Here is a 27,882-nt window from a genome sequence, read left to right on the forward strand (position 1 = left end):
AAGGGCATTAGTGACAGTGCACTCTTGGAGAAATGTCTCTTGGGTTGCACCGCGTCTTGTTCCACCCAGAGGTCTGGACGTTGCGAGGGAGAATGTGAGCCACTCAGCTCGGTTCCTGGAGAAGCTGCCCAGCACACGGGACGAAATGTCGGACATCGTTTTTGTACAACTCGCGGTACGACCCGAGAGCGCACCGGGGTAGCTGTGCAGCACGACCACGAAAAGCTGCGTCGCGCTCCAAAGTTGCCAACACGACTCGCAAGTGACGGAATTGGGAATCCACATCGCAACATTCGCCCTCTGTCACTGGCAGGCCGCTGCTGCATTCACCCCGTGCCTTGCAGCAACAGCTGCCGCCCACCGCGGGGGGGGGGGGGGGTCCCCTGCCGACAGGGCGCCTCGAGGTGCACTGCATGGAAGGCGCGGCGGTGTCATTGTTTAGCGACGACGACGACGGTGACCACGATCATGATAACTTTCCCTCTCGTTGGTGGGCAGGTGGCTTCCCGTCGGGCACCACCCACGGAGGACGCCGGCCCGGCTCCGGCTCCCGAGCGCCCTACGGCTCCGTGTGGACGCCGTCCGACAGTGGTGGACGCGAGCTGCTCCCAGCCCCGGACCGCTGGGACCTCTACCCCTCGTGGGTCAGTGCTCCCAGCCCTCTCTCAGCCACTCCTCTCTTATAAAATACTCTATGCAATCATTTTTAGTGAGTCATCCATCGATAGATATCCCAATAACAATAGGGATACATTATACAGCGGTTGTCCTTTGGGCAGACTCGCCCTTGCCACAGTAATGTGGAATTTGTCACCACTGGCTCAGGGCTGTAAACGGGGCGTTGAGATGACTGGTGGCTCGCTGCTCCGCTGAGCAGGAGGACCTCACTCGGAGCTTTGACGAGAGAAAGCGGAGATCTGTGACTCTCCAGCAAGGCTGCCCACACACAGCGCTGTGCCTCCCTGAGATACGGAGACGTCGATCTCGCGATTTTCTTTCTCACCCGTTGAGTCATCAGTGGGGCATCTGTAATCTCACCGTTCTCCGTTTGTCCTTCGTTCTCAATGACTACATTTATTAAACATTTAAAAATAGTTTTGAGAGACATACATGTTGTGTTTTTTTTGTATAAAATAAACCAATTTTAAACTACGATATTTGACTCGAATGAACGGCACTTATTCGAGGAGCAAAAAACGAATGTGGTATCCAGTGGCTAACCGCAGTCGCGAGAAATTGTCAACCGCGGTTTCAAAAATAAACTTCGGTGTTCACAATTTGACCACCACGGAATTGCGCCCCAGGCAATTGTCAAGCAATCCGAGCGGCACTGCCATGCCGCTGTTCGCCCCGTGCTTCCTCAGTCGCCTGTTCGTTATCCTTGATTCTTTTTTATCTCAATTTATTTCCAGTCCAAATGCGACTCCCCACCGTTCGAAGCTCTCTTTACAGAGTAAGCGTCTCAAGACAAGTCGCGTGATACAATCGCGAATCCGTGAATCGAAAACACGTTTGTCAGATTTACATTGTAGGGGCACGCATTTGGAACGACTGGAAACTTCATGGAATTGCGACCCGTCTTGAGTCGATCTTTAAAAAAGAAAATGGATATAACAGTCCGGCCTGCACCAGTGTGCGTGTGCGTGTGCGCGCCAGATGAATCCTGAATCGCGTGGCCCACCCCCCACGTCGCTCCTTGCCCCCCCCCCTCTTGAATGCCGATCGCCCTCCCCGCACCTTCCACGCGGCGGTGCCGCGCGCGTACCCCTCCCATCGCCAGCAGCTGTCACATTAAACCGCTTCCTCGAGGCCCTATCACTTGAAATGTTAATCAGGTTTTTTTTTCACCGCGTGTTTGTTTGCATAAATTGATATGCGCGGCCTGGATTAATTATTTATTTTAAACCCGCTATGATAATGAAGCGGAATCTCTCACCTATGGCGGGGACGCTACGAATGACAACCCCGTGTGTGCACTCGCCTTGCTCTGCACCTTGTGTTACAAGAGAACTAAAAACAATTTTCAAACAAAGCATCGCGTTCATTTGCTTTTGCAGATGTTCTTTCTCACATAAAGCATCCGTTACACAAATAGCGATGGTGTTAAGATTTACGGCGGCCTCCCTTTAAAGTTGTCTGCGTGGCTCAGTGAGCTCGTCACCGCTGTGGCACAGCCCTCAGATCGCGGGTTGAGACCGTGGGTTTAGAATCTGGGTTTCAGCCACTCGTTAATGAACCAGATGTTCGAGTTTGTGGAGTTGGTGACCTCTTCACTTGATGGTGACGCGGCCGAGTGGCGGCGCTTCGGACCGCTTGTCGCAGAGGTTCGCGGTTAGTCCAGAGGCCGCCCCGATTAATACCGCGGCGCGTAGTAGCCGTGATACTGCGACGACTGCTAATACAGCGGAGGTTAAAGATCCCGTGTCGGCATTCAGGTCCAATTTTTTAAAATTACTCGCCAATGACTTGGCTGGAATCTACATCGCAAGCCTCGCGCCCCTACTGTGAAAGCGTGGCAAGCCACCCTCCTGCAAGAGAGCCACGGTGGTTCTGCGAAGCGTTCCTGAGTAAACACGCATTGGAACAGTCGTAGGAGTAATACGAATCCAAGTCGCTGATGAGACTGCACAACAGCGGCACAACACCGCGCACGTTTTCTCTTTCACTCACTTTTCCCTGGACGATCTCGAGGGGGCTGTGATTTGAACATTGCGTGACTGGCTGGCTGGCAGGCTGCTAAGCCGCTGACTCTGCTGTCGGGTAATAGAGTCTCACTGAAGTGACTCCAGGAGGAGGAGGAGGTGGTCTGTGTTGTCGTCTTTTGGGAATCTTACTTGGAATGTTACGAGGCTCGGCTCGTTGTAGGAGATCAGGAAGGACATTTTATTCTTCATGCCGTGACTTAAATAGCACTACATAGGGGAACATAGTTGGTGATAGAATTAAAATATAGGCCTTAATTCTGGGCATGCGCCGCCCATGATGAGGCGGGGTGTTGGTGGGTAGTGAGGTGATCCACTCGAGCCACGTCATCAATGATTGCACACAAAAAAACCGTCCCATTAAATTTGATTTTGACTTAATTTGGCTTAGTCCACATTTTTCTGTACCTCCTCCTGGCAAGCCAGGGTCTGGCTCCGAATCAACGCACGCGTCGGTGGATCGCACGCCCCGACCCTCGCGAACCACCAACCCTCGCCCCTACAGGCCACGTGCTGCACCGCTGCCACCGCTGTAACGCTGCCACAGTTATAAATGGACATTTATTCATCTCATGGCGATCGCACAATCAAATTACGATTGGCGAAGAAAAAAACAACTCTAACTCAATGCAGACTCTGAATTACGGATGCGTCGCTGTTGTGCACTTCAGCAAGGCTACATCCGACGACTTCCCGACAAGGAGCTGTCCAGGCTGCCTCCTCCTCCTGCTGCTGCTGCTGTTGCCACTCCTCTTGCTGGTGACTCCCGCGTGCAGCTCCGGCCGCACCAACCGGCCGCTCGGCCCGAGTCGTGGGGGAGGTCGTGGGACCGCCTGGGGCCCCAGGACCTGCGGCCCGGCGCCCGTCTGCTCGGCCAGCTCCTGGGCCCGGGCTGGGCGACCACGCACGGCCCCGGGGCTTCGGGGCTGCACCCAGCTGGTGGCCGGCAGACGTCGGTGGGAGCGGCCCAACAGCAGCAGCAGCAGCAGTCCGCCTGGGAAGGTGGCGGTGCCCTCGCAGGTCAGAGGTGGGGCGCAGAGGCCACGGGGGTGGCAGCGGACCACTGCAGACCTGCATCTGGGCCATTATTGCGGAGGCATTGTGATGTTGTCAAAAGGCTGATCCTTCAGGCCACGTGGCCTGATCTCTGTCAATCAGTAAATGTGAGTGATACGTTTATGTTAAGTTCAGTTTAACATATGTGAGCTTGGGTAGGACATAGCATGGCTAGCAGGAGTGATGAGCGATGGACAAGACTGGTAAAGGAATGGCAGCCGAAGGAGGGAATGTGCTGGAGAGGAAGAACAGTGCAGAGCTGGGGCGGTGAATTTCGTTCACGGGCAGGAGTGAGATGGATTGTGGTGGATGGTGATGGCAGTGAGAGGCCTTAATCCGGCTGTGGATAGAAAGTAACCGATGATGATTATGATAACGATGATGATTATGATAACGTTTGAAGAAGACTTAGCTCTTTGTTATAAGAGGATTCTGGGATATACACATCAGGTCGCGTTCATAGTGCAATACAAATGTCGTCAGAATGAAGTAAGAGAAAAAAACGTGCTTATCAAAATGTGACATGGGGTAAAATTATAGATAAAAAAATTACACATTTTTTAATTAACAGAGAATGGACTCCTGAAGCTTTAGTAATTAAAAAAACGTGGCATGAGTAAAACGCAGAGGCTTGAGTGAGCTACCGTGAAATGCAATAACAATAATAATTAAACAAATATATTATTTTACAGGCCTCTGTAAATCCTCTGCTGGATGAACCCACACTATGCCAGTTGTGTGGGTTCCTTCACCGTGGTCCCGGGGCCGGTCCGAGTGTCACTCCCCGCTGATGTCGGCTGTGGACAGGAATCGACGATAGCGGGCTGTAGTGATAGCAGGCTGTAGTTATAGCGGGCTGTAGTTATAGCGGGCTGTAGCGATAGCAGGAATCAACGATAGCGGGCTGTAGTGATAGCAGGCTGTAGTTATAGCGGGCTATAGTGATAGCAGGCTGTAGTTATAGCGGGCTGTAGCGATAGCAGGAAACAACGATAGCGGGCTGTAGTTATAGCGGGAATCAACGATAGCGGGCTGTAGTGATAGCAGGCTGTAGTTATAGCGGGCTGTAGCGATAGCAGGAATCAACGATAGCGGGCTGTAGTTATAGCAGGAATCAACGATAGCGGGCTGTAGTGATAGCAGGCTGTTTATTGTCACATGAGCTACCAGAGGACGCCAATGGCCTGGACACGCAACTCGACCTTTGCGTAGCTTCATCGTTTAAAATCGATCATTACGCTCCTATCAGCAGCTAGAATATGACGAGGCGAAAGGACTTCAGCTTGCGATGGCATTTCAGTTCGCGATGGTCGGCGCGTGCGCGGGGCTGGCTCGAGTGAATGTTTCATGATTGGCCTCTCCTTTCGGGATATTTAGAAAATGACGCCCTTTGAAGTTCATACAAATCCTAAATCGGCCTTACAAAGGTAGCAGCAGCAGCGTGTACGCCTCGCCCCTGTTAGGCAACGACGGGCAGGTGGCTTTCTCTCTGAGAGCCCGAAGAAGAGTCATGAGCTGCTGTGGGTCGCACGGCAGCTTTGTACTTCCAGCGTGGCAAAGAGGTGATGCCGCAGCGCTCCACGGCACAACGAGAGAGTCTGTCGTGGGCAGGTGTAGAGGTGTGCCCCTCGCCCCTCGCCCCCCCCACCCCCTCGCCCCCCCCCCACGCCCCCGCCCCCCGCCCTCCACATCCCCCCCCGCCCCCGCCCCCCGCCCTCCACATCCCCCCCCCGCCCCCGCCCCCCGCCCTCCACACCCCCCACCCCCACGCCCCCCGTGCGCGCGTCGCGGGGAATTTGGTGCTGAGCCGCTCGTGCTGGGCGAGAGATTTCTTCATTAAATTGCGAATTATTTTTCTTTGTCTTTCAGACACGTTTGACAAAGCGACGCTTAGGAAACAGGTAATTAAAAAAAACAACTTGTAATTGTTATCACCCACACCTGTGCAGCTTGTTCCGGGTATTTGCGTTCGGTGCACCTGCACTGATTATCACCATCAGCGACATCATCGTCACAGCCATTGTCGTGGCTGAGCAGCCTTTCTCTGTAGCCGCACCGACCATCTGGAACCCTCCCCCACTGCAGCGGCATCCAAGCAGCAGCTCAAGGCCCTCACCTGTCCATAGGCTTTTTTATTGGCTTAACGTGAATTGAGCAAAGTAAAACCCTGCAACATTTTTTCTCGAAAAATGTGTTCGTACAATTTCATGGCAGTCGCACAACATCATAGCAGAGCACCCCGGTGGGGACGATGCATGGTTCGTGTAGAGCCACCGACACGGCCGCTTTGAGGCCTGGGCCACGGAACTACACGGCGACGTCCGTCTGAGCAACGTCCACATCATTCGCGGCGATGGGCGATGCTCACGATGTGCTGCGAGTGAAGGCTGCACGCGAGGGCGGATTTCCCTGCGCGTGTGGGAAATGAATCTGTCACTCGCCGCTCCGTCCACGAAGACGGCGGCACCACTCCAGGCATAGAGAGAGAGAGAGGGCGCGCCACCGTACGGAGTCAGGGCGAACTGCAAGCGTGTCGTCGCGATGTCGAATTAGAAAACGCGAGCCATTAAGAACACGTTTGTTCTCGAGGTGTCTTGTGTTTAGAACGGTAGACCGCGCGCGTGAGTAATGCGTATCGCCGGAGACTGGTTTCCGTTCCGACCTTTACTCTGCGTCTTGATTTGCGAGACTAGAACCAGTTTGTTCTTAAGATGCATTTCTGTTTTTTTCCAAGATCTCGCTTAGAAAGAGACAAGCGGCGTCGATGGGCCCTGACCCCTGCTCAGTGCCCCACGTGGCCCCGTTAGCCACGCGATGACCGTGTCCGGCATGCGCGCACATCCAGGCTGCAGCTCGAAGACTTATTGATGGGCGCTGGTTGGGCTGGCCATCGATGTTACTGTTGATGAGACCCACTCTGTCCACCACCACCGAGATGCGCTTTAGAAGCTGCCGCGGTGGAAGTTCGGCAGACGACACGCGCGTGTGGCCGTGGCGCAAGATGCGAGTACGGCGAAAGGTTTAAGCGATGGGCGCGTCTGTCTCCCTTTCACGCCGCTCACCGCCCTCGTCGCTGCTGCTGCTGTTGTCGTGGTGGTGGCTGTTTGCTGGCTGTAGCTGCAGCAAGCATTCTCAGGCGCCCACTCGCGTCCCTCGAGCCCTGCCGTGGGAGGTCCCGACAAAGCCCAAGCCGGTGGCGGCACGTCCGGCGTAGCCCCGGCACCCTCGGCCAGGCCGGGCGCCGCCGGGGAGGGGCACGAGAATGTCCACAGCCTGACGCGCGAGTGGGGCCACGCGGGGCCTGCTGCTGCTGGAGGTGGTGGCAAGGTGAGTCGCGCCTTCGGTGATCGCGATGTGGCATCTCTGCACTTCATTGTCTGCCTGGCTCTCCAAACGCTGCGAGCGCTCGAGAATGTTTCTCACACAGACACTGTTTATTTGCACAGTTCATCACTGCCATTATCGTTGAATTGTGCACGTGTCATCGTGATAAGCATGCAAATATGTTGTTGTTGGTATTTATTACTTGAATACACTTCAAGGCCATCTCGATTATAATGTCAGTCACACGCGGAGACGCATACACGAGCAGGAGAAATGTGATGCCTTTCAAGGCGCAGTGATGTGACGTCGAGTGTATGACACCGCCACGAGTCTGGGGTTCAGTCTGCCACCTCTCGGCCGGCGTTCCTGCCCACCCCGAGTTCGTATTCGTTTGAAAAGAAGTGCCCGGTGCCCACGGCACGAGTCGCCAGGGTGAGGAGGTGCTCCGCTTGGCACACTGCCCAGCCACACACCGTGCCAATAGCCAAGACGCATCAATTTCGAACACTTTTTTACACGTCTATAAAGTTGCCTACGATCAAAACAATGAATGCGCCCAATACCCACACATTTTAAAGAGCTGAGCGTGAGCCTGGTTAACGCTGGGGTCGGAGACTGCCTGGGAATTCCAAGTGTTGTAGTCTTGGCCTGCGATGTTGCATGACAATGTGAGTGTAGCAATGCACTCCCGAATCTGCCTGTGTACAGCTTCTCGTGTCGTCATCATCCTCTCACCCTCTCGCCTACGTGGTCGCTGTGCTCCGGGTACTCTGCTCTCTCTCCACACTCCGCCAAACCTCCAGCGATGGCATTGACCAAACATCGCCACGGAGCAGGTCCCTCCTGGAAGACGATTCTTTAGATGCACATACAATTGACGTCGATGAATAGAGAGCAGCATTGTTATTATCGCTGTTGTTGTTTGAATGTAGCGTGCTGGAGAGGTTTCACTTTCACCCCGCAAGCGACCACGAGTCTTGGTGCCCTGTAAACCTCGACAAGGCGCGTGGATTTGAACTCGCTTTAAATGCGCGAGTTGCGTTTCCCTTGCGTGATGACAACGCGAGAGCGCCACCACCACCTCCACCTCCTCCTCCTTTAAGAGAACGCGCCACTCTGTCTCGCCCCTTGCGCCGTGGCTTCAGCCGACGGGGGGGCGGACCGGACTCCTGGCAGGGGGCCTGCCGCTCTCGGCTCTGACCCCCCAGCCAGGCGCGGCCGCGCCACGGCCGACGTCAGAGCAGCCGCCACGCGGCGGGGCCGGCGGTGGTGCCGGCGGGCGCCCGCAGGGGGCGGCAGGCGACGCAGGAGGCGCCTACGCCTACATCGTCACCAACAAGAAGTGCGCACAGTGCACGGCGACGACTCTCGCGCCTCCTCCACCACAGCGCTCTCACCCACGCGGACATACACGTGCACACACTGCTGGGGCAAGTGCCGTTAGTGAGCACCTATTAAGGCGGGCAGGGCACACGAGGGGTGGGTGGCACCACGCCCGGCCAAACACACAAAGACAATACAAATATGAAGATCCCCCGTATAGACTGTAGGGGCAAATGCCAAACACACACACACCACGCACCATGGTGGCATTAATTACGTAGGTTTATCTATGGGTCTTTAACCATGCCCCAGGACAGCCTCGCGGGTTCTCAGTGATATATTTAAAAAGTGTTCTGCATTGGGAAGTTTGGCCAACATAACATTCAAAGCTTCCTGCAGATGGATTATATTATTTGGGTCTTTCGGTAAAGTCACGTAGATAGGTTCAAAGGAAATACATTTCTTTGAACCCATCTACGTGACTTTACCGAAAGACCAAAGAAGATGAATTCCTGCAGTCATGAAAGCTTGAAGTCAAGATGGATTGTAATTGATTATAATCAATCGCTGTACTGTCATCTCCTGGCCACCTCACAGCCCAGGCCTACATCACCGCTATTTCCAGGTAGTCTCTCTTTATCCAGATACTAATCAGGCTCAAACCTACTGAGCATCCGAGATCTCATGGAATGTGACGAGTTTTGGGCAATATAGTCATTGGTCAGGTCATCATCCATGCAGGGTGGACAAAGTTAAAACTGCTGCGTGGTTGCCTTGTGGAGAGACTTGACCCTGCCATAATAATGTCGAGATGAGAACCGCCCAACGGTCTGTTTGAGCTAGGAGAAACGTCGACTAGATATGAATAATTTTACGAAAAATTTCGTTGTTAATGACTCGCTATTGTCATGCCAAACATTACGATGTCATTTGGATGTCTCAGGCGTCCATACGCAGCTGCATTCTCAAGACGTTTTGTTCATGAATCACCAGGTAATGAGGCTCGGCGAGGCGTGCCGCGTGTGCGCTGTGGGAGTCAACATTGGGACAAACACTACTGGAATTTCACAAAGAACTTGTTAACCAGCCTTGCCCCTTGTAGCCCGGTAGCACGTTACATGGCCGTTACATGCCCCTATTCCTAGCACGCCATCACGCATCGTTATGGAATTATGAGAATCAGTGAGGCACAACACATTCTTTGACGTCCAATGTTATCTTACAAAATCAAATGCTGGGTGTTTATTTCTTGAAAATGTTGTCATTTGTGTCCACAATTGGATGGAGCGGTGGTGCAGTGGTTAGCACACTGCGCTATGATTCCAGGGACCTGGGTATGATTCCCGGCCCTAGACCTCCCGTACGCCAACCCGCACTGACCAGCGCGGGGAAGTATAGTCGAACAAACTCCATGACTGACATCGGGTGGGAAGGCCCTCAACCAGCAGTGGGTTGATGTTTTCTTCTGCAGTGTATTTTGATTTTGTGTTTGGAAATTTTAACGTGACATTTCAGTGCCGACCGCTTCATTGGACACACATTTTGTTTCCAATGGAAACTCGTAGAAAGCAGGGAAACATCACCCTGCGTGAGAGGAGGGCCTCGGGAAGATGATGTCATAGCACTACTTCTGAGGACCTCTCAATTTCCTCTTCTCCAGGCCAGCAGGTGGCGCCCAGCGCCTTCTCGCGTGCCCTCCCGTCGAGGAGTTTGTGTCGTGACAAGCCATCGCGCCGTTTAGTCGTCAGAGTGGGAATCTGCCAATTTTAATGACAACGTAAATGTCGTGGGGCTGAGATGTGACCATAACTCGCCGCACTTGAGAATGCAGGTTAATCACAGGCGACTATAACTTGGATTAAAACCCAAGGATCTCGGGTCTTGCTGGCTTAGCGTTCTGATACTGGGCCACTAATTTGCCTGGCCATCTCAAAATGATGTTTCTTTTAAAATCCACGGAGTTGACATCTCTCTGGACGTGCGCCATCGGCGTGGCATCAGCGCCGAGTCGCCCACTGCGCGCTCTGCGGAACCGAAAAGTCTTTCAAAGACGCACGGACCTCACCTGGGGACATTCTACGTGGAAACGTTTTTTTCAACAAATATTTAATTGTCTTAAAAGCAAATTGTACATTCAAACTTACGTGTATTCTCTCTTGGGAAGGAATTCGTACCCTGCGGGGTTTTGGTCAGGTTTTACTTAATTGTTTTCAAACGTAAAACTGTCTCACGTCGTCGTCTGGAGACCGCAGCATAACAAAAAAAGCCCCCCCCCCCCATCAATGGCTGCTAACCTGTGCCGACCTATTGTTCAAACGTGTTCCTCGCGCTTGTTATTGCGATCCATACGGACCTGAGAGAGCCCCTTTGCCAAATCTATAACCACCGCCGGCTACCTGTGACGCCCCCCTCGCTCTGCCTGGCCGCCGTGTATATTTATAGTCCCCGTGTTATGCGAAAGGCCCGCCATTCTGCCATGAGACGTGCACACGTGTTGCCGGGAAGAGGATGTCTTTGGTTGCTAAAGCGCTCGCATGTGAATCGCCATCACTGGGCTTGCCAGCGATGTTCGCTGTGCTGCTGTGTTTGCGCAGCGCTGAAAGGCGAACGTTTTTTTTTGTTCTCCGTGGATTATCGAGTTCATCGTTTATGTAGAGCTGAATTCATTTACCCAGGACCCTAGCTATTGCCGTGGGTGTACTGCATTAATTTCTGGAGAGGTCCCCCGACATGAATCGAAATGAGAAAGCCATTGTGCGCTGGCGTCACGACCCAAATTTGCCAAATTCGAAAAATCACCTGAAAATTACTCGATTGGGATTACACAGAGACCAACCATCACCCCCCCCCTCTCCACGATCGTGAAAGACCTGCGGACTGTGTCAAGCGAAGCGCCTTCCTTCCTTATTATAGCTATGCGTTATACGAACGGCGCAAATACCAAACGCCCTCAGTTATTGTCGTCTAATTCTCACTTTGGCTCTACATCCCAGCCCACAGTACACTGGCCGAACGTGACCGATGAAAAGGTGCTAAAATCTCAGCTTGTTACTCGAGGAAAATGACGCCGCTATTGATCGCCGGGCAGAATCAATCTTCTAAGTGTCGTTACCTGCACAAATTGGTTCAAATTAATGAGTTTTACAGTAATAATTTGAACACAAGTACAAATACACTCAACGTATTGATTGTTTTTTCAACAACATCACCCCCGCCCCATCCCCAACACCGCCCCCATCCCCGTCGCGAGACCTCAGAATCTGAAATCTCACAAACACAGACATTGACGTCTTTAAGTGGTGAAATATCTGGTATATAAATATATAAAACAAGCACAGCTTCCTGCGCAGGTGTGGAAAATTCCCAGATTCACCACCGCCACACCGGCTGTCATGGTCTGGACCGCGTGGGGTTCAGAGCGTCTGTTACCGATGTCGTGGCTGAGATTGATTCCATGAGAAAGGCTGGGGTCACTTGAAATTGATTTCACAGAACGCTGGATGGGCTCATCTGAGGGTGTGTGGTGTCAGCATGGCTGGGACCAGCCTTAGGGTCTACGTGTCTCTCTTTGTGTGTGTCTGCGTGTCTATGTTTGCGAGTGTCTCTGTGTCTCTCTCCTTGTGTGTATCTGTGGGGAGCGGTAGTGTAGCGGTGTAGCGGGGTAGCATGCTGCGCTACGAACCCGGCGACGCGAGTTCGACTCCCGTTCGCGGCCAATACCCGTCACGTCCTGGGCCACGCCTAGGTCGACTCAGGCTCAAATGAGTACCTGGTGCTCTGTGTAAGCATCGCTAGGGAGACAAAGGCGGTCGGGCGTGGTGCTGGCCACCCACCCCTTTTCGGCCTTCATAGGTGTTCGCTAACTTCACTTGCTCATAGAGTATGTTAAAGGCTTCATAATAAAGGTTTTTGGGTTTAGATCGCGTTATTTATAAACGTTCGTAACCCTCCACCACCCGACATGGCCAATCAGTAAAAAATGTGTCACATTGACAAAAGACAAATAGTTCACTTCTTTAGCCCACCGGTGTGTTGAAGAGTGAATCCACAACATTTACAATGTTTGAGTACGACGTTTCGCTGGTAATTACATCCAGCATCATCGGGCAATTTACCAGAACAGTGAAGCCCTCCTATACGGGGGGGGGGGGGGGTCTTTGTCTGAGTGTGTATGTTCGTGAGTGTCTTTGTGTGTGTCTTTGTGGCTAGAAGTGTGTCTTTGTGTGTGCTTCTGTGTCTGGGGGTGGCGTTTGTTGCCAAGGGACGACGAGGATGTGATGGGGCGAGCAGGCGGATTGGGGAATGCGCTGTTTGCGCTGGGGTGAGGCAGGAGGGATGAGGCAGGGAGGGCCAGACGGGTGTGACTCGCTGCCAGTTGATTTTGCAGGTGAGGATTGTTTGCAGGAGATACATAATTGGGACGTTTTGTGCGCTTGCCTGGGCGGGATGATCTGATCGGCTTCTTGAGTGTCGCCACGACTGTGTGTGTGCTGCTGACTTCCTAGTGTGCACCACGAAGACAAAGATCCCCCGTATATCCTGAGACTGTTAGCGGGCACCTAATGAAGGCCGGCGCGGCACACGAAGGGTTGGATGGCCGGCACCGCGGTCAGCTCGCAGGCTGAGCGGGCACGCAGCCGCGCGTACTCGCAGGGCAGATGAGCATCTCGCTTCTCGGTACCTCCGGAGGTCACGTAAACTTCAGCCGTTGCAATATCTTCGTGTGGCAAAAGATAAGCGAGTTGTGTGAAAACCACTTGAAATTAGTGGGGGGGGGGGGGGTTATCGAGTACGTCACTCTCATTGATCTTGTACATATATGGGTACGACTCAGGACGTGCTTGCTACCCCATGTGGCAGACGCTGTCTGCTCTGGCTGGTTGTTTGCAGCGCGCCGCGCTACGAGCCCGCCCACCCGAGTTCGATTCCCGCTCACGGCCACCAACAACCAGTGACGATTATCTGAACCGGTCCTCCCCAAGGTCGACTCAGCCTCAAATGAGTACCTGGTGCGGTGTGTAAGCGTCGCCACTGGGGAGACAAAGGCGGGCGGGAGTGGTGTTGACCACACCACCCCCCACCACTCCCGTGTGCCGTGCCGGCCTTCATAGGTGCCACTCGCTCACAGCACTTGCCCCAACAGTCTGCTCAGGCTATGCGGGGGATCTTTGTCTTTGTGTGCGTCTCCTGTGCACGCGCATGAGGTGTCGGGCTGGCGGGGGGGGGTCCTTGTTTGAGGGGATTAGCCGCGTTGCCGATGATGACTGCGTTTCCATGCCAACGCCTCCAGAATAATGGCAGCTGTCACCGTGTTTCAGGATTAATTTCCTTCCTATTAGTGCCCAGCCTAGTGGCTTCTGTCTTGGCAAGTGATTGGTGTGGGGCTGAGGGCCGAGGGGGTTGGGTGCAAGGGTGTGGAGGGTGTAACGGGGGCGGGGGGGGTAGAGGTTGGGGGCGGGGTGCGTTGGGGTTGACGGAGAAGCAAGCTTTATCTCTGCTTTTAATAAAAATGCAAATTCATAAAATCGGAATGAACAAAACCTTGCCTGGTTTCCATGGCAACTTTTTCCCCCCCTCTCACAAAGTTATTATTAGTAATTTATATATATATAGGCGCGTACAGAGACACGCGCGCACACACGCACACAAGCAGATCATCGACGAACAAACATACACGCTCACACAGACACACACAAGACAAATATCCCCCGTGTAGGCTTAACAGATTGTCGGGGGCAAGTGTTGTTAGCGAGCGGCACCTATGAAGACCGGCAGGGCACACGAGGGGGTGGGTGCCAACACCACGCCTGGCCGCCTACACACACACAGACACACACGAACTGTATTCCCACAAAGACACACACACACATTCTCACTCGCATTCACACATTCAGACGTGCACAGTAACAGAGACAAAGCCACACTCACACGCAGACACACACACGCACTGACACGCACGCCAGGCTGTAGTTTATTATGATTTTAATGATGTGCCAGGGGTCACAGAGAGTCTTGACAGATTTTTGCACAATTAACGCCGCACTGCATTGGCACTGTCACACCGAGAAACAAAAGTGACCCGATGGATTCCTAACACTTGCCATTAACCCTGACATCTGCTGGCAGGCGTATGGGAAGTGCTGGTGAGCGGTGGTGACACGGCCCAGCGGCAGCGCGGTTTGTCGCCTGTTGCAGAGCTCCACGCGTGGTTCTCGTCGGACAGACCGCCCTGGTTCACTGCGCGAGCGTTGAGCGAATAAGTAGTCGGCACTTTGTATTTCACAGTGGACATCAAAGGACCCGCGGTGGCATGCGACCCGAGTCGGCCATTGTGTGCCAAATTGGAAAATTGCCTGCAAATGACTCAATTTGCGATAACACAGCATCAGCAGTGGCCACGACTACAGCCTGCGAGACACAGCGCCCTCGCGAGAGCCTGGCGCTATAGTACTGGCCACAAATGGAAAATATGATGGTGAAACGTGTGCCACCTTTTTTTCTCGCCGCCTTCAGGTTTCCTGCTGCTTGTGAAGCATCTACTCATTCAACTATCGGCCAATTATCGCAGTGCAGGACCCTCCAATTTCTTAAACAAATGCTGTTGAGAGATATCGGTTCAGAAGACACGTAAGCTGATGGACAACATATGTTTAAGATGTATATGGGCAGACAGATGGAAGGCGAATGTAAGCAGATTGGCTAGGAGATGTTAACTACCTCGCCTGGTATACAGGAAGTCGTGGAATCAATCCTCACCCTGACACCTGCTGCTGTAGTTATGGAGTTCGTGTGTCTCTCCAAGTAGACGCGTGGATTTTGCTCCGGGTCCTCCGGTGTTTCCCTCCACGTTTAGAATCCCTATGCGTTTCGAGTATTTGGCTAACATAGATTTCCACGTGATAAGCCACTTCGCTCACCTATCATTTGTGGCCAGGTCGCTTCTGAATAAGAGCCATATAGCTCGTGGGCCTTACCTGGTAAAATACAAATAGTTCAGAAGTAGTTTTAGATAGATTGCTTTTCACGCATATTAAGAAGTTGTACTGCTTGTCATAATGGAATTGTTCAACACCAAAACTTGTCCATATAGCTGGAAGAAAATAACCCTACCAATGAGCAATAGCATAAAATAATAAATAAAATATTAAAATAATCGAATCAGTAACTGAAAGAACGATCGTAAACATTACCCTCGTGATAGAACAAAGCCAGGCCGCGAAGTTAACCAGTCTGCGGCGCAGACCGAACACCGATCGCAACCCCATCGGGAAGGCGGTCGGAGAGAGCCACGTGGCGACACGGCAGCGAATATCCCGCGGGGCGCGCACTGCGCGGCTCCATCCGCGCCGTGCCGCTTCCCCGCGGAAGAGGCCGAGCTACCGGGAGGGGGGTGGGTGGGCCCGCCGCCGCCACCGGCCGCGAAAGAGGCCACAGGTCGCCTGTCGGAGCGCCAGAATCACGGGGGTCGTGGCGGACGCGGGTTTAATGTTCCGCGACGAGGAGCCGGGCGACTCGTAAATCGTCGTCGCTCACCAAACGCCGCCGCCCGTTTACGTCACCTGTTCAACTCGGCAACGACGCCGCACTGGGGCTCGTTTTCTGTTGTTGTTCGCGAGGGGGTTAAACGACCAACAAACAAACAGAAAGGGAGACAGTGGGAGATTGAGATGCGAGTTAAGGGGACGAGGCTGTCTGCTCGGTAGCTGCGCGTGCGTTCGCAACGTCAGTTGCGCATTACCTGCGTGGCTGGGTCGCCGTCATCATCATCACCATCGGCAGCCATGATCCATCTGCTGCTGGATGAAGCCCCCAAGTTGTGTCAAGATCTTGATTGTACAACAAAGTGGCGTTCCTCTTGTGCTCAGATATCCGCACGTGATGTGGGTAATGGGACATTTTAGCGAGCGAGTGTCGATGCACCCATTGTTAAAATCGATCGTCAAGCCTTTGCGCGATACGTGCATCCGTGCATCCGTGTGTGAGAATCGATGCATTTCTCCTGGTAACCCACTCGAGGCACACACCGTTCACTGAGAGGGTTAAAAACAACAACAGGCTTTCGAGTGAGATCAACCACGAATGGTGACACTTCATGAAATGGCCATGGTGGACACCTTTGCTTGGGTGCAAGATGTGTGTAAGAGAGGTAGTACAGCAAGTAGGTGATTCCTTGCAAAAAGGTTTCAGTTTGGTGTTTTAACATCTTAACACTTGTTTTATTGCCAGAAGGGGCAGGTCTATCTGTGACAAATAAAAGCACTATCCCCTCCTATGCATATTATCTCCGCAGAATCCACTTCCACCCACACTGAAAAATGCTCAACATCGGAGTTGACCCAACGTCCCGATCATGACCTTTCCGCATAATATCCCGAGACTCCGCGAGGCTTTCCTGGATAAATAAGGGACTGCTGCTGCTGATCATCTTTGTTGTTGCTGGTGCTGCTCGTCATTTGTTTACGCCGACTCACAGCCGAGCTCTGAGTCTGGGTTGTCACCCCGACCCCTGCGTCTGCCCCTGCCCTGGCAGCCCCCTGCCGGAGCACGAGGCCGAGCGACTGATCGCGGCCCTGGCTCTTCACGTCGGACTTCCACCGTCCGTCTTCACCCACATCAGGTGGGAACGGGCCCCCAGCTCCCTCCCACGCTCCCCCAGCTCCCTCACACGCTCCCAAAAGCTCATCGCCCTCAACCATCCTCATCTTCGCTGCCGCCGGCGCCGTGGTTGCGGGCGTTGGCATCGTTGTCGTCATCTGCCCCCATATCACCGCGACCGTCATCAGCGTCACTGCGATCGTCATCATCATCGTGAGTTTTGCTGTCGTCAGCATTGGCATTGCCATGATCGTAATCAACTGACGTATCGCCACCATCGTCAAAATAATCGCCACTAATCTCATCATCATGATCATCACCATCATTTCTAACATTATCAGCAGTATAATCATCACTGCGTCCATCATCATCACTGCTCTTGTCATTATCTTCGCCATCACTATCATCGCGAACACCACCACCATTCCCATTCCCACCATCACTCAATCATAACAGCCACCGCTGCCATCATCGTAATAACCAACACCGTCACAACCTCCGTCATTAACATCATCAATCAATGGTGATGTTTCACTGAGAGGCGTCCCAGCTGGTGCCAGGAAAATCGATAATGAATGAGAAACAACTTCTGTCTCGGTTGACATTTGCCCGCGTCCCTTATTAACGCAGCGCCGCGGTGTGCCGCGGTGTGTCACGGTGTGTCACGGTGTGTCGCGGTGTGTCGCGGTGTGCCGCGGTGTGTCGCGGTGTGTCGCGGTGTGCCGCGGTGTGTCGCGGTGTGTCACGGTGTGTCGCGTGGTGTGTCACGGTGTGTCGCGTGGTGTGTCACGGTGTGTCGCGTGGTGTGTCACGGTGTGTCGCGTGGTGTGTCACGGTGTGTCGCGTGGTGTGTCACGGTGTGTCGCGTGGTGTGTCACGGTGTGTCGCGTGGTGTGTCACGGTGTGTCGCGTGGTGTGTCACGGTGTGTCGCGTGGTGTGTCACGGTGTGTCGCGTGGTGTGTCACGGTGTGTCGCGGTGTGTCGCGTGGTGTCACGTGGTGTGTCACGGTGTGTCGCGTGGTGTGTCACGGTGTGTCGCGTGGTGTCACGCGGTGTGCCGCGGTGTGTCGCGTGGTGTGTCGCGGTGTGTCGCGTGGTGTGTCACGGTGTGTCGCGTGGTGTCACGTGGTGTGTCACGGTGTGTCGCGTGGTGTGTCACGGTGTGTCGCGGTGTGTCACGGTGTGTCGCGGTGTGTCGCGTGGTGTCACGTGGTGTGTCACGGTGTGTCGCGTGGTGTGTCACGGTGTGTCGCGGTGTGTCGCGGTGTGTCGCGTGGTGTCACGTGGTGTGTCACGGTGTGTCGCGTGGTGTGTCGCGGTGTGTCGCGTGGTGTGTCGCGTGGTGTGTCACGGTGTGTCGCGTGGTGTGTCACGGTGTGTCGCGTGGTGTGTCGCGGTGTGTCGCGTGGTGTGTCACGGGTGTGTCGCGGTGTGTCACGGTGTGTCGCGTGGTGTGTCACGGTGTGTCGCGGTGTGTCGCGGTGTGTCGCGTGGTGTGTCACGGTGTGTCGCGTGGTGTGTCACGGTGTGTCGCGGTGTGTCACGTGGTGTGTCACGGTGTGTCGCGTGGTGTGTCGCGTGGTGTGTCACGGTGTGTCACGGTGTGTTGCGTGGTGTGTCACGGTGTGTCGCGTGGTGTGTCGCGTGGTGTGTCACGGTGTGTCGCGTGGTGTGTCACGGTGTGTCGCGTGGTGTGTCGCGTGGTGTGTCACGGTGTGTCGCGGTGTGTCACGGTGTGTCGCGTGGTGTGTCACGGTGTGTCGCGGTGTGTCGCGTGGTGTGTCACGGTGTGTCACGGTGTGTCGCGTGGTGTGTCGCGTGGAGTGTCGCGGTGTGTCGCGTGGTGTGTCACGGTGTGTCGCGTGGTGTGTCACGGTGTGTCGCGGTGTGTCACGGTGTGTCGCGTGGTGTGTCACGGTGTGTCGCGGTGTGTCGCGTGGTGTGTCACGGTGTGTCGCGTGGTGTGTCGCGCGGTGTGTCGCGGTGTGTCGCGTGGTGTGTCACGGTGTGTCGCGTGGTGTGTCACGGTGTGTCGCGTGGTGTGTCACGGTGTGTCGCGTGGTGTGTCACGGTGTGTCGCGGTGGCGAGCGGCCTGGGTGATATCGCCTCTTTGCCGCGCTTCAGCATCTGCGCCAAGAAAGTGTGGCCCGTGATGGGGGCGATGGGGGTGATGGGGGCGATGGGGGAGCGATGGGGGTGATGGGGGAGCGATGGGGGAGCGATGGGGGGGCCGTATCGCCCGCGGATCTCTCGAAGCGGCCGCTGCTCTCCCGGCCGCCGCTGCTACCGCTCTGGAATGGGAAAGCGCCGAGGACAATTGGAGTGTGCGAGTGTGTGTGTGCGAGTGTGCAACGACAAAGATCCCCCGTATAGCCTTAACAGACTGTAGGGGCAAGGGCTGTTAGCGAGCACCTATGAAGGCCGGAACGGTGGCCAGCACCACGCTCGATCGCCTTTGTCTCCCCAGTGGCGATGTTTACACACCGGACCAGGTACTCATTTAAGGCTGAGTCGACCTAGGGGAGGCCCAGGACCGGTTCAGATAATCGTCACTGGTGTTAGCCGTGAGCGGGAATCGAACCCGGGTAGCCAGGTTCATAGCGCAGCGCGCTAACCGCTACACTACCGCTCTTTGTGTGTGTGCGAGTGCGTGTGTGCGAGTGAGTGTGTGTGTGTGCGAGTGAGTGTGTGTGTGTGCGAGTGAGTGTGTGTGTGTGCGAATGTGTGTGAGTGTGTGCGAGTGAGTGTGTGCGAGTGAGTGTGTGTGTGCGTGTGTGTGAGTGAGTGAGTGTGTGCGAGTGAGTGTGCGAGTGAGTGTGTGTGTGTGTGCGAGTGAATGTGTGTGTGTGCGAGTGAGTGTGTGTGCGAGTGTGTGTGTGCGAGTGAGTGTGTGTGGGTGCGAGTGAGTGTGTGTGTGCGAGTGAATGTGTGTGTGCGAGTGAGTGTGTGTGTGTGTGCTAGTGTGTGCGAGGGAGTGTGTGTGTGCGAGTGAGTGAGTGTGTGCGAGTGAGTGTGTGTGTGTGCGAGTGAATGTGTGTGTGTGTGCGAGTGAGTGTGTGTGTGCGAGTGAGTGTGTGTGTGCGAGTGAGTGTGTGTGTGCGAGTGAGTGTGTGTGTGCGAGTGAGTGAGTGTGTGTGTGCGAGTGTGTGTGTGTGCGAGTGAGTGTGTGTGTGCGAGTGAGTGAGTGTGTGCGAGTGAGTGTGTGTGTGTGCGAGTGAGTGTGTGTGTGCGAGCGAATGTATGTGTGTGTGCGAGTGAGTGTGTGTGTGCGAGTGTGTGTGTGTGCGAGTGAGTGTGTGTGTGCGAGTGAGTGTGTGTGTGCGAGTGAGTGTGTGTTTGCGAGTGAATGTGTGTGCGAGTGAGTGTGTGCCAGTGTGTGCGAGTGAGTGTGTGTGTGTGCGAGTGAGTGTGTGTGTGTGCGGGTGTGTGTGTGTGTGCCTGTCAGGGGTCCAGCCTTCATAGGTGCTCGCTAACAAGCACTTTCCCCAATAGTCTATTGAGGTTATTTGGGGGGTCGTTGCCTTTGTCTTTGCCTGTCAGGGTGAAGGTCAGGCTCGCACGGCCTGTCGGGAAGGTCTGGGACAATAGGGCAGCGCGGTGGTGGGGGGGGGGGCTGACTGGGCAGCTGGGGCCCTGGGTGCGACATTTCTGCGAGATTTTCATTCATCATTATCTTCATCATTATCGGAATCATAATTATCGTCACGATCATTACTGTCATTATCGTCATAGCCGTCATTATTGCTGTCATAATTAGAATCGTGATCAGCATCATGAGAAACAGCAGTGTTATCATCATTCATTGTCTTCAGCATCATCATAATCACAACATCCTCATGATTATGACACCGTTTCCACGAGCACCTTACACACCAATGAATAGCCACGAGGTGCACATTCATTTGTGTATGGCCATGTGAAATATTTACTTAATGCTACTGATTATATGCATTCCATTTATGCCGTCAGCATCATAGTCATGCGGTTATGACATTTTCAATTGGGGTTGCAGTGAGCAGTGGACTATCTTGTGTTGGAGAAAAGTCCGTGGAAGATGACTTCACAGAACTCACAATCAGAATCCGAAATCCATTAAATATCCTCTTTATTCACACGGCACTGGTTGCAGAACACCTTCGATCGTGACATTAATTTACATCCTTACAAAACAAAGGTGTCTGCACAGGGCATGACATTAATATGCTCAATAACAACAGCCATGTATGCATTTATATATGATATGAACGTATACAATTTACAAATATTTAAAGAATTCTAGACGTAGAAAAGTAGTATTCAGGCTGGCTGAGCGAGGCTTAGCAGAATCAATCGTACACAATAGGGAATAGATGGGTTTTCGCTCTGGATTTCAGTGCTGACAAAGCTTTGGGATTAGGGATACCAAAGGGGGAGTCTAAGCCAGACAGTGGGTGCAGCAGAGGAGAAGGAGGGAAGGGGGAGGAGGACGATCGCTCCGAGCAGAGCAGCACCGAATGTATTTCCTCGTATCCTCGCACTGCTGATGAGTCCATTGATCTGCAGGTGCGCTGAATGTAGGGACGGCGACATCGCCACGCGTTCACGCCGCGTGCGTGCGGGCGCGCGCAACATTTGAGCAATCTCTTCTGCTTTGTCTGCCACAAGCCACGGTATTGATGAGCCATTGTGAGGTTACAAACACGCGCACGCGCGCAGATAAATATATAACAATAACCTTTTTGTTGCTTTGATGCATTGACCGCGGTTATATTTGGCACCGAAACCTGCTGTACAAATCGTAAACTAATCTTCTTCAGCTTTTCTCCACCGTGGATTTTTTTTGGGCGGGAGGCCGCGAGACGTTCGCTCGTCTCCGGGCAACCGTGGAGACGGGGAGTTTGGCGAGGAGGAGGAGGCGTTGTGCGTGGTGTGGTGTGGTGGGGAGGGAGCGTGGTGTGCTGTGGTGAGGAGCGTGGTGTGGTGGGGAGGGGAGGGGAGGGAGCGTGGTGTGCTGTGGTGAGGAGCGTGGTGTGGTGGGGTGGGGAGGGGAGGGAGCGTGGTGTGGTGGGGAGGGCGTGTGGTGATGTAGGAGCAGCGTGAAGCCGGTACCCGGATAACACCCGCAGAGCCACACACACAGAGCACTCCAGAAATCATATTGCGCTGTGGTAAATTGTTGTCTTCTACGTTCTGTGGTTGTTGTTGTTGTCTTGGCGCGCGTGCGTGCGCGTGCACGCTCAAGCGGGGAGCGCCAAGGAATCCAGTCACCAGAGTTCGATTCCCAACCACGGCCAAAATCGGTGGCGAGCGATGTCTGCTCTTGTGCGAGACCTCCTCGAGGTCGACTCGGCCTTAAATGAGTACGCGGTGCGGTGTGTAAACATGAGCACTGGGGGGGGGGGGGGGGGGACAAAGGCGGCCGGGGTGGTCCTGAGCCACGCCACCACGCCCTTGCTTCTCGTGCCGCCCTTGACAGGCGCTCGCCACCAGCCTGTGTAGCGGGGGGGGGGGGGGCTCTTCGTGTGTGCGTGTTGGAGACGGCCACCGCACGGGAGATGTCACATTCTCCAACACTCTCCCACCGCTCTATCCACCTGAGCCGTCTCAACAGCCGAACGCAGAGAGCCACGGCTGGCGCCAGGGCTCAGGCGCTCCGCCACCACCGACAAACTCCTCTCCCCACGCGGTCTTCACCACACCACGCTCGGCCAGGCTCAGAGATGCGCGCGCGGTGTCCACTTCGTAGCGGCGAGACGGCAGGAGACCGCCACGTGGCGGACAAACTGCGCACAGAGTGGAAGTTGTCGAGGTTGTGGGTGTTGAGGTTGTGGGTGTTGAGGTTGTGGGTGTTGAGGCTGTGGGTGTTGAGGTTGTGGGTGTTGAGGTTGTGGGTGTTGATGTTGTTGAGGTTGTGGGTGTTGAGGTTGTGGGTGTTGAGGTTGTGGGTGTTGAGGTTGTGGGTGTTGATGTTATGGGTGTTGAGGTTGTGGGTGTTGAGGTTGAGGTTGTTGAGGTTGTGGGTGTTGAGGTTGTGGGTGTTGAGGTTGTGGGTGTTGAGGTTGAGGTTGTAGAGGTTGTCGGTGTTGAGGTTGTGGGTGTTGAGGTTGTGGGTGTTGATGTTGTTGAGGTTGTGGGTGTTGAGGTTGTTTTGTTTGTGACTTTGCGACCCGCTCGGGCTGAGCTACTCAGAGCAGAGACGACAATAACAAATGAATTCCATCTCCCGCTTCATTTCGCATTACTCGCCAGGCGACGTGGCTATCGACACACGGGGGACATGGGGGGGGGGGGCAGCGCGTTCATCCCAGTCGGGTCCCGGGGGGCCGCTTGGCCCTCGCCCCTTCTTTGTTTAACCAACTGCGCGCTCGGAGGGGCCGCGCGTTTCGGTTAACGAAGCAGCACGACTCCCACGGCGACTCCCATCGCGACTCACTCCCATCGCGACTCACATCGCGACTCACATCGCGACTCACATCGCGACTCACATCGCGACTCACATCGCGACTCACATCGCGACTCACATCGCGACTCACATCGCGACTCACATCGCGACTCACATCGCGACTCACATCGCGACTCACATCGCGACTCACATCGCGACTCCCATCGCGACTCCCATCGCGACTCCCATCGCGACTCACTCCCATCGCGACTCATATCGCGACTCACATCGCGTCTCATATTGCGACTCCCATCGCGACTCACTCCCATCGCGACCCATATCGCGACTCCCACGGCGACTCATATCGCGACTCATATCGCGACTCATATCGCGACTCATATCGCGACTCATATCGCGACTCATATCGCGACTCATATCGCGACTCATATCGCGACTCATATCGCGACTCCCATCGCGACTCCCATCGCGACCCATATCGCGACTTCCATCGCGACTCGCCCCAGCGCGAGTGAGCTCGGCACGCCTCCTGTCCGTGTTTTCACTCCCTGCTTGAGTTGTTGTTGTTGTTACCATCTCACGCCCCCCCCCCCCATCCGACGTACACGCCGTGGGGTGGCCTTCGTGCGGCAGCGCGTTGACAAAGAGGCACACAAGTTGCGTCTCCCTCGTCGTGCTACTTGGACTTTGCGGCAGCGCCGCACGTCCATCGGGAAGTCGGCGAGGCAGCTCCGTCCGGGATAAATAATTAATAAACGGCGGCGGGAGATGACGTCACAGACGACTTGGCGAGGTGCCTCCGACTGGGCCATGTCCACGTGAGCCCCCCCCCTCCCCAAACAGTCGATTCAAGTAAGTTGAGTAATGTCTCCCACTTAGCAGAGCAGCGGCGATGTTCACGTAAGATCCATCATCTCTCGTTTCGCGGGTGTCTTCAGGGTCACTCGGGCCAGTAGCTTCAGACAGCCTAATTAGTAGCGATGTTATATTAATATTAATAAGCTTCGCTGCGGCGAATGCATCCCCACGAGCTCCCAGCCTGAGAAAGCGCGGTTATGTAACGTCGCGTCTCCTGGAAGCGCCCCGGCCATCTGCTCCGGGTGTGATGATGCAGCTGCGCGTATTTCTTTAAACAGGTTGTTGCACACGGCTGACTGGGTGGTAATGTACATCATTATCATTAGCCATGCTCCATCAACTGCTAGATGAAGGCCTCCCCAAGCTGCCGCCTTCACCCGTGACCCTGCGGTGTAATGTTTCACCGAGCATTTGCACATGAGCGGTCATCGCTCCATCTCCTTCAGCGGATGTCTCCTCTGGACGGGTTACGTTCCTTGGCTGCCACTCAGTCATTAGCATCGAGCACGAGGCATCGTCCCTGCCAACGACGCCTTCCGCTTGGGCAGTCACGGACATCGCGATCCAGAACGTGACGATGCCATCGTGGGTGCCAGAGCCGTCGATACCACCTGAGCTGTGTGTCGTCACAGCTCTTCAGATCTGGGAAGCTGAGCGGGAGCGAGCCTGGCGAGCACTTGCACGGGGTACGGCGCCAGGCTTTTGCCGCAAGGTGGCCAGGAGATGGCAATCAGAGCCACAGATCCATGAAGCAAACAAACCCCTCCCGCTGCGGCGTTCCACTATCCACTACGACCATCACGGTTTAACCCAGACCCCAGGACGATTACGTGAATTGTTCAACGCGGAATCGTTAATCATATCAAGAATCGATTATTTTTCATCTGCATAGTTTCGTCTATCCCATGAGTCTAAACGTAACATTGACAAATGAATTACAATAATAAGTATTGGATTCCCACACAATTATATGGATACATATTGAGCGTACGAATGTATTGAATCGATGAGTCGATGTGTCGTCACGAGCTGAGTCAAGTCCTCTTTGGCTCGACTCGCTGCGGAGTCGGGAGGAAGCTGAAGAGCCGAGGCAGAGGAGGAGGGGGGCCTGGGGGTGGTGGTGGTAGTAGCATCGCCACTAGGAAACAAAGGCGGCCGGGCGTGGAGCTGACCGCACACCCCTCGCTAACAACACTTGCCCCAACAGTCTGTTACGGCTATACGGGGGACCTTTGTATTGCTATGGTAGGGGAAGTGGTGGTTGTCGTGGTTGCGGCGGTGGTCTGTGGATTGTTGTCGTCTGTGGGTTGAGGGTGGGGGCTGAGTGGCTGTGTGGGTGGGGCTGGGTGGCGGTCTGGGTGGGGCTGGGTGGCGGTGTGGGTGGGGCTGGGTGGCGGTGTGGGTGGGGCTGGGTGGGGTGGAAGTGAGGGCGGGCAGGCGGATAGTCGTGGGGGTGATGGGGGTGGGGAAGTCTGCCGCTCGAGAGAGGATGGGCGACCCCTGGGGAGAGCGACACTAATTGTTGCTGGCAGGTCCTTAGCGCTGAGACGGATGACAGCTTCGTGAGCGGGTGCGGTGAGAGGAGGGGGGGGGAGGTGAACGCCTCTGTGCTGGGTTGAAATGGGCTTAACCTTGTGCGCGTGTGTGTTCTAGGTCGACTCAGCCTCAGATGAGTACCTGGTGTGTTAACATCGCCACTGGGGAGACAAAGGCGGATGGGCGTGGTGCTGGCCACCCACTCGCTCGTGAGCCGTGTCGGCCTTCATAGGTGCTCGCTAACAGCACTTTCCCCTACAGCCCGTTAAGGCTATATGGGTATCTTCGTCTGTGCGTGCTGCGGAGCAATGAGCTGCCGAGGGGGGGGGGGTGTCTGTGTCTCTACGCCCAAGCTCCATACAAACGTTCCCCATTTAATTCTTGCCGCCGTCACCTGCCCACTTGCCTCCACCCACACACGGCACCGCGTCAACGCGACAAAGGTCCCCCGTGTAGCGCACGCCGGCTGCTGGGCTAAGTGCTGTTGGCGAGCAGCACCTATGAATGATAACTTGCAGGGCGGTGTGGCCAACGCTGTGCCGACAACACCCCCGGCCGCCTTTGTCTTCCCGGTGCTGATATTTAGTCCTCGCACCGGTTACACGTTAAATGTAACCTCGGGGAGCACTGGGACGCTGCAGTCGAGTCGATGTGTGTGTGGGTTCACAGCGCAGACGCGCTCACCACTTGCGCCACCGCTCTCGCGCATCATCGCCGCGCCTCTCGCTGGCTCGCGAGCTCATCTCGTCCGCCTGCTCACCCGAGCCACGCGCCTCCCACAGCCGTCATCGCGACCGCCGCGCAAACTAATGAAGCGGCAGCAGAGGGAGGTGGTGGTTTGGCGCACTCGCTCGGCTCGCCGCCTACACCACCCCCAGCGCCCGATGCAAACCGCCAGGCCTCCTCCTACCCCACCCCATATCTGCACAAAATTGAGTTTTATTGGAGATTCAAATCGAGATGGTGACGGGCGCGATGAGCTGCTGACAGCCTGAGCGGATGCAGATTTTATCGCGCTGGGCGGGGCTGGGGGGGCGGGGCTGGGGGGGCGGGGCTGAGGGGGGGGGGGCTGAGGGGCGGGGCTGAGGGAGGGGCGGGGGTGATGGTGGATGCTCTGACTGGGACGTTGACAGCGAAGATGACGATGACTCTGGTGATGGTGATGGTAATGCTTGTGTTGATGATGGGGGTGATGGTGGTGGTAGTAGGTGATGGTAATGCTTGTGTTGATGGTGGTGGTGATGGTGGAAGGTGATGGTAATGCTTGTGTTGATGGTGGTGGTGATGGTTGGTCAAGGTGATGGTAATCCTTGTGTTGATGATGGTGGTGATGGTGGAAGGTGATGGTGATGGTAATGCTTGTGTTGATGGTGGGGGTGATGGTGGTGGTAGTAGGTGATGGTAATGCTTGTGTTGATGGTGGGGAGCGGTAGTGTAGTGGTTAGCGCTACGCCGCACTACGAACCCAGCGACCCGAGTTCGATTCCCGCTCACGGCAAACATCAGTGACGATTATCTGAACCGGTCATGGGCCTCCCCTAGGTCGACTCAGCCTCAAATGAGTACCTGGTGTAGTGTGTAAACATCGCCACTGGGGAGACAAAGGCGGCTGGGCGTGGTGCTGGCCACATACCCTCGTGTGCCGTGCCGGTCTTCATAGGTACTCGCTAACTGCACTTGCCCCAACAGTCTGCTAAGGCTACACGGAGGATCTTTTTTTCTTTTTTTGGTGATGATGGTTGGTGATGGTTATGGTAATGCTTGTGTTGATGGTGGTGGTGGTGATGGTAGTGGCTTTAATATTGTGATGCCATTTTCGGAACAAAATACAACGTCGGTGCATGTGCAGTACAATATAATTCTGGGTAAAGTCCTGTTAGCACCTATGAAGGCCGGTATGGCACATGAGCGAGCGGTGTGGCTAACACCACCCGACCGCCTTTGTCTCCCCAGTGCTAATGTTCACACACCGCACCAGGTACTTATTTAAGGCTGAGTTAACCTAGCGAAGGCACAAGACCGTTCAGATAGATAGTTGCCACCAATGTCGGCCGTGGGTCGAGTTCGACCACGTGTGGCTGGTTTTGTAGCACACTGCGCTAACCAC

At 54.8% G+C, this 27,882-nt stretch overlaps 1 protein-coding gene across 1 annotated transcript in view; it reads left to right on the forward strand.

Annotated features, from left to right (window-relative positions):
- The window catches only part of LOC133346216 (receptor-type tyrosine-protein phosphatase N2-like), a 243,223-nt gene that overhangs the window by 45,817 nt on the left and 169,524 nt on the right, over positions 1–27,882 (forward strand). Inside the window, exons 4-9 of the mRNA XM_061557742.1 lie at positions 499–644; positions 3,374–3,722; positions 5,628–5,659; positions 6,876–7,085; positions 8,228–8,424; positions 16,936–17,022. Of these exons, the coding sequence (XP_061413726.1) occupies positions 499–644; positions 3,374–3,722; positions 5,628–5,659; positions 6,876–7,085; positions 8,228–8,424; positions 16,936–17,022 (1,021 nt within the window). The remainder of the gene's footprint in view (positions 1–498; positions 645–3,373; positions 3,723–5,627; positions 5,660–6,875; positions 7,086–8,227; positions 8,425–16,935; positions 17,023–27,882) is intronic.

Source organism: Lethenteron reissneri, chromosome 23 (genome assembly GCF_015708825.2).
Source record: "Lethenteron reissneri isolate LAM-NWPU_2019-01 chromosome 23, ASM1570882v1, whole genome shotgun sequence".
Taxonomy (NCBI): Eukaryota; Metazoa; Chordata; class Hyperoartia; order Petromyzontiformes; family Petromyzontidae; genus Lethenteron; species Lethenteron reissneri.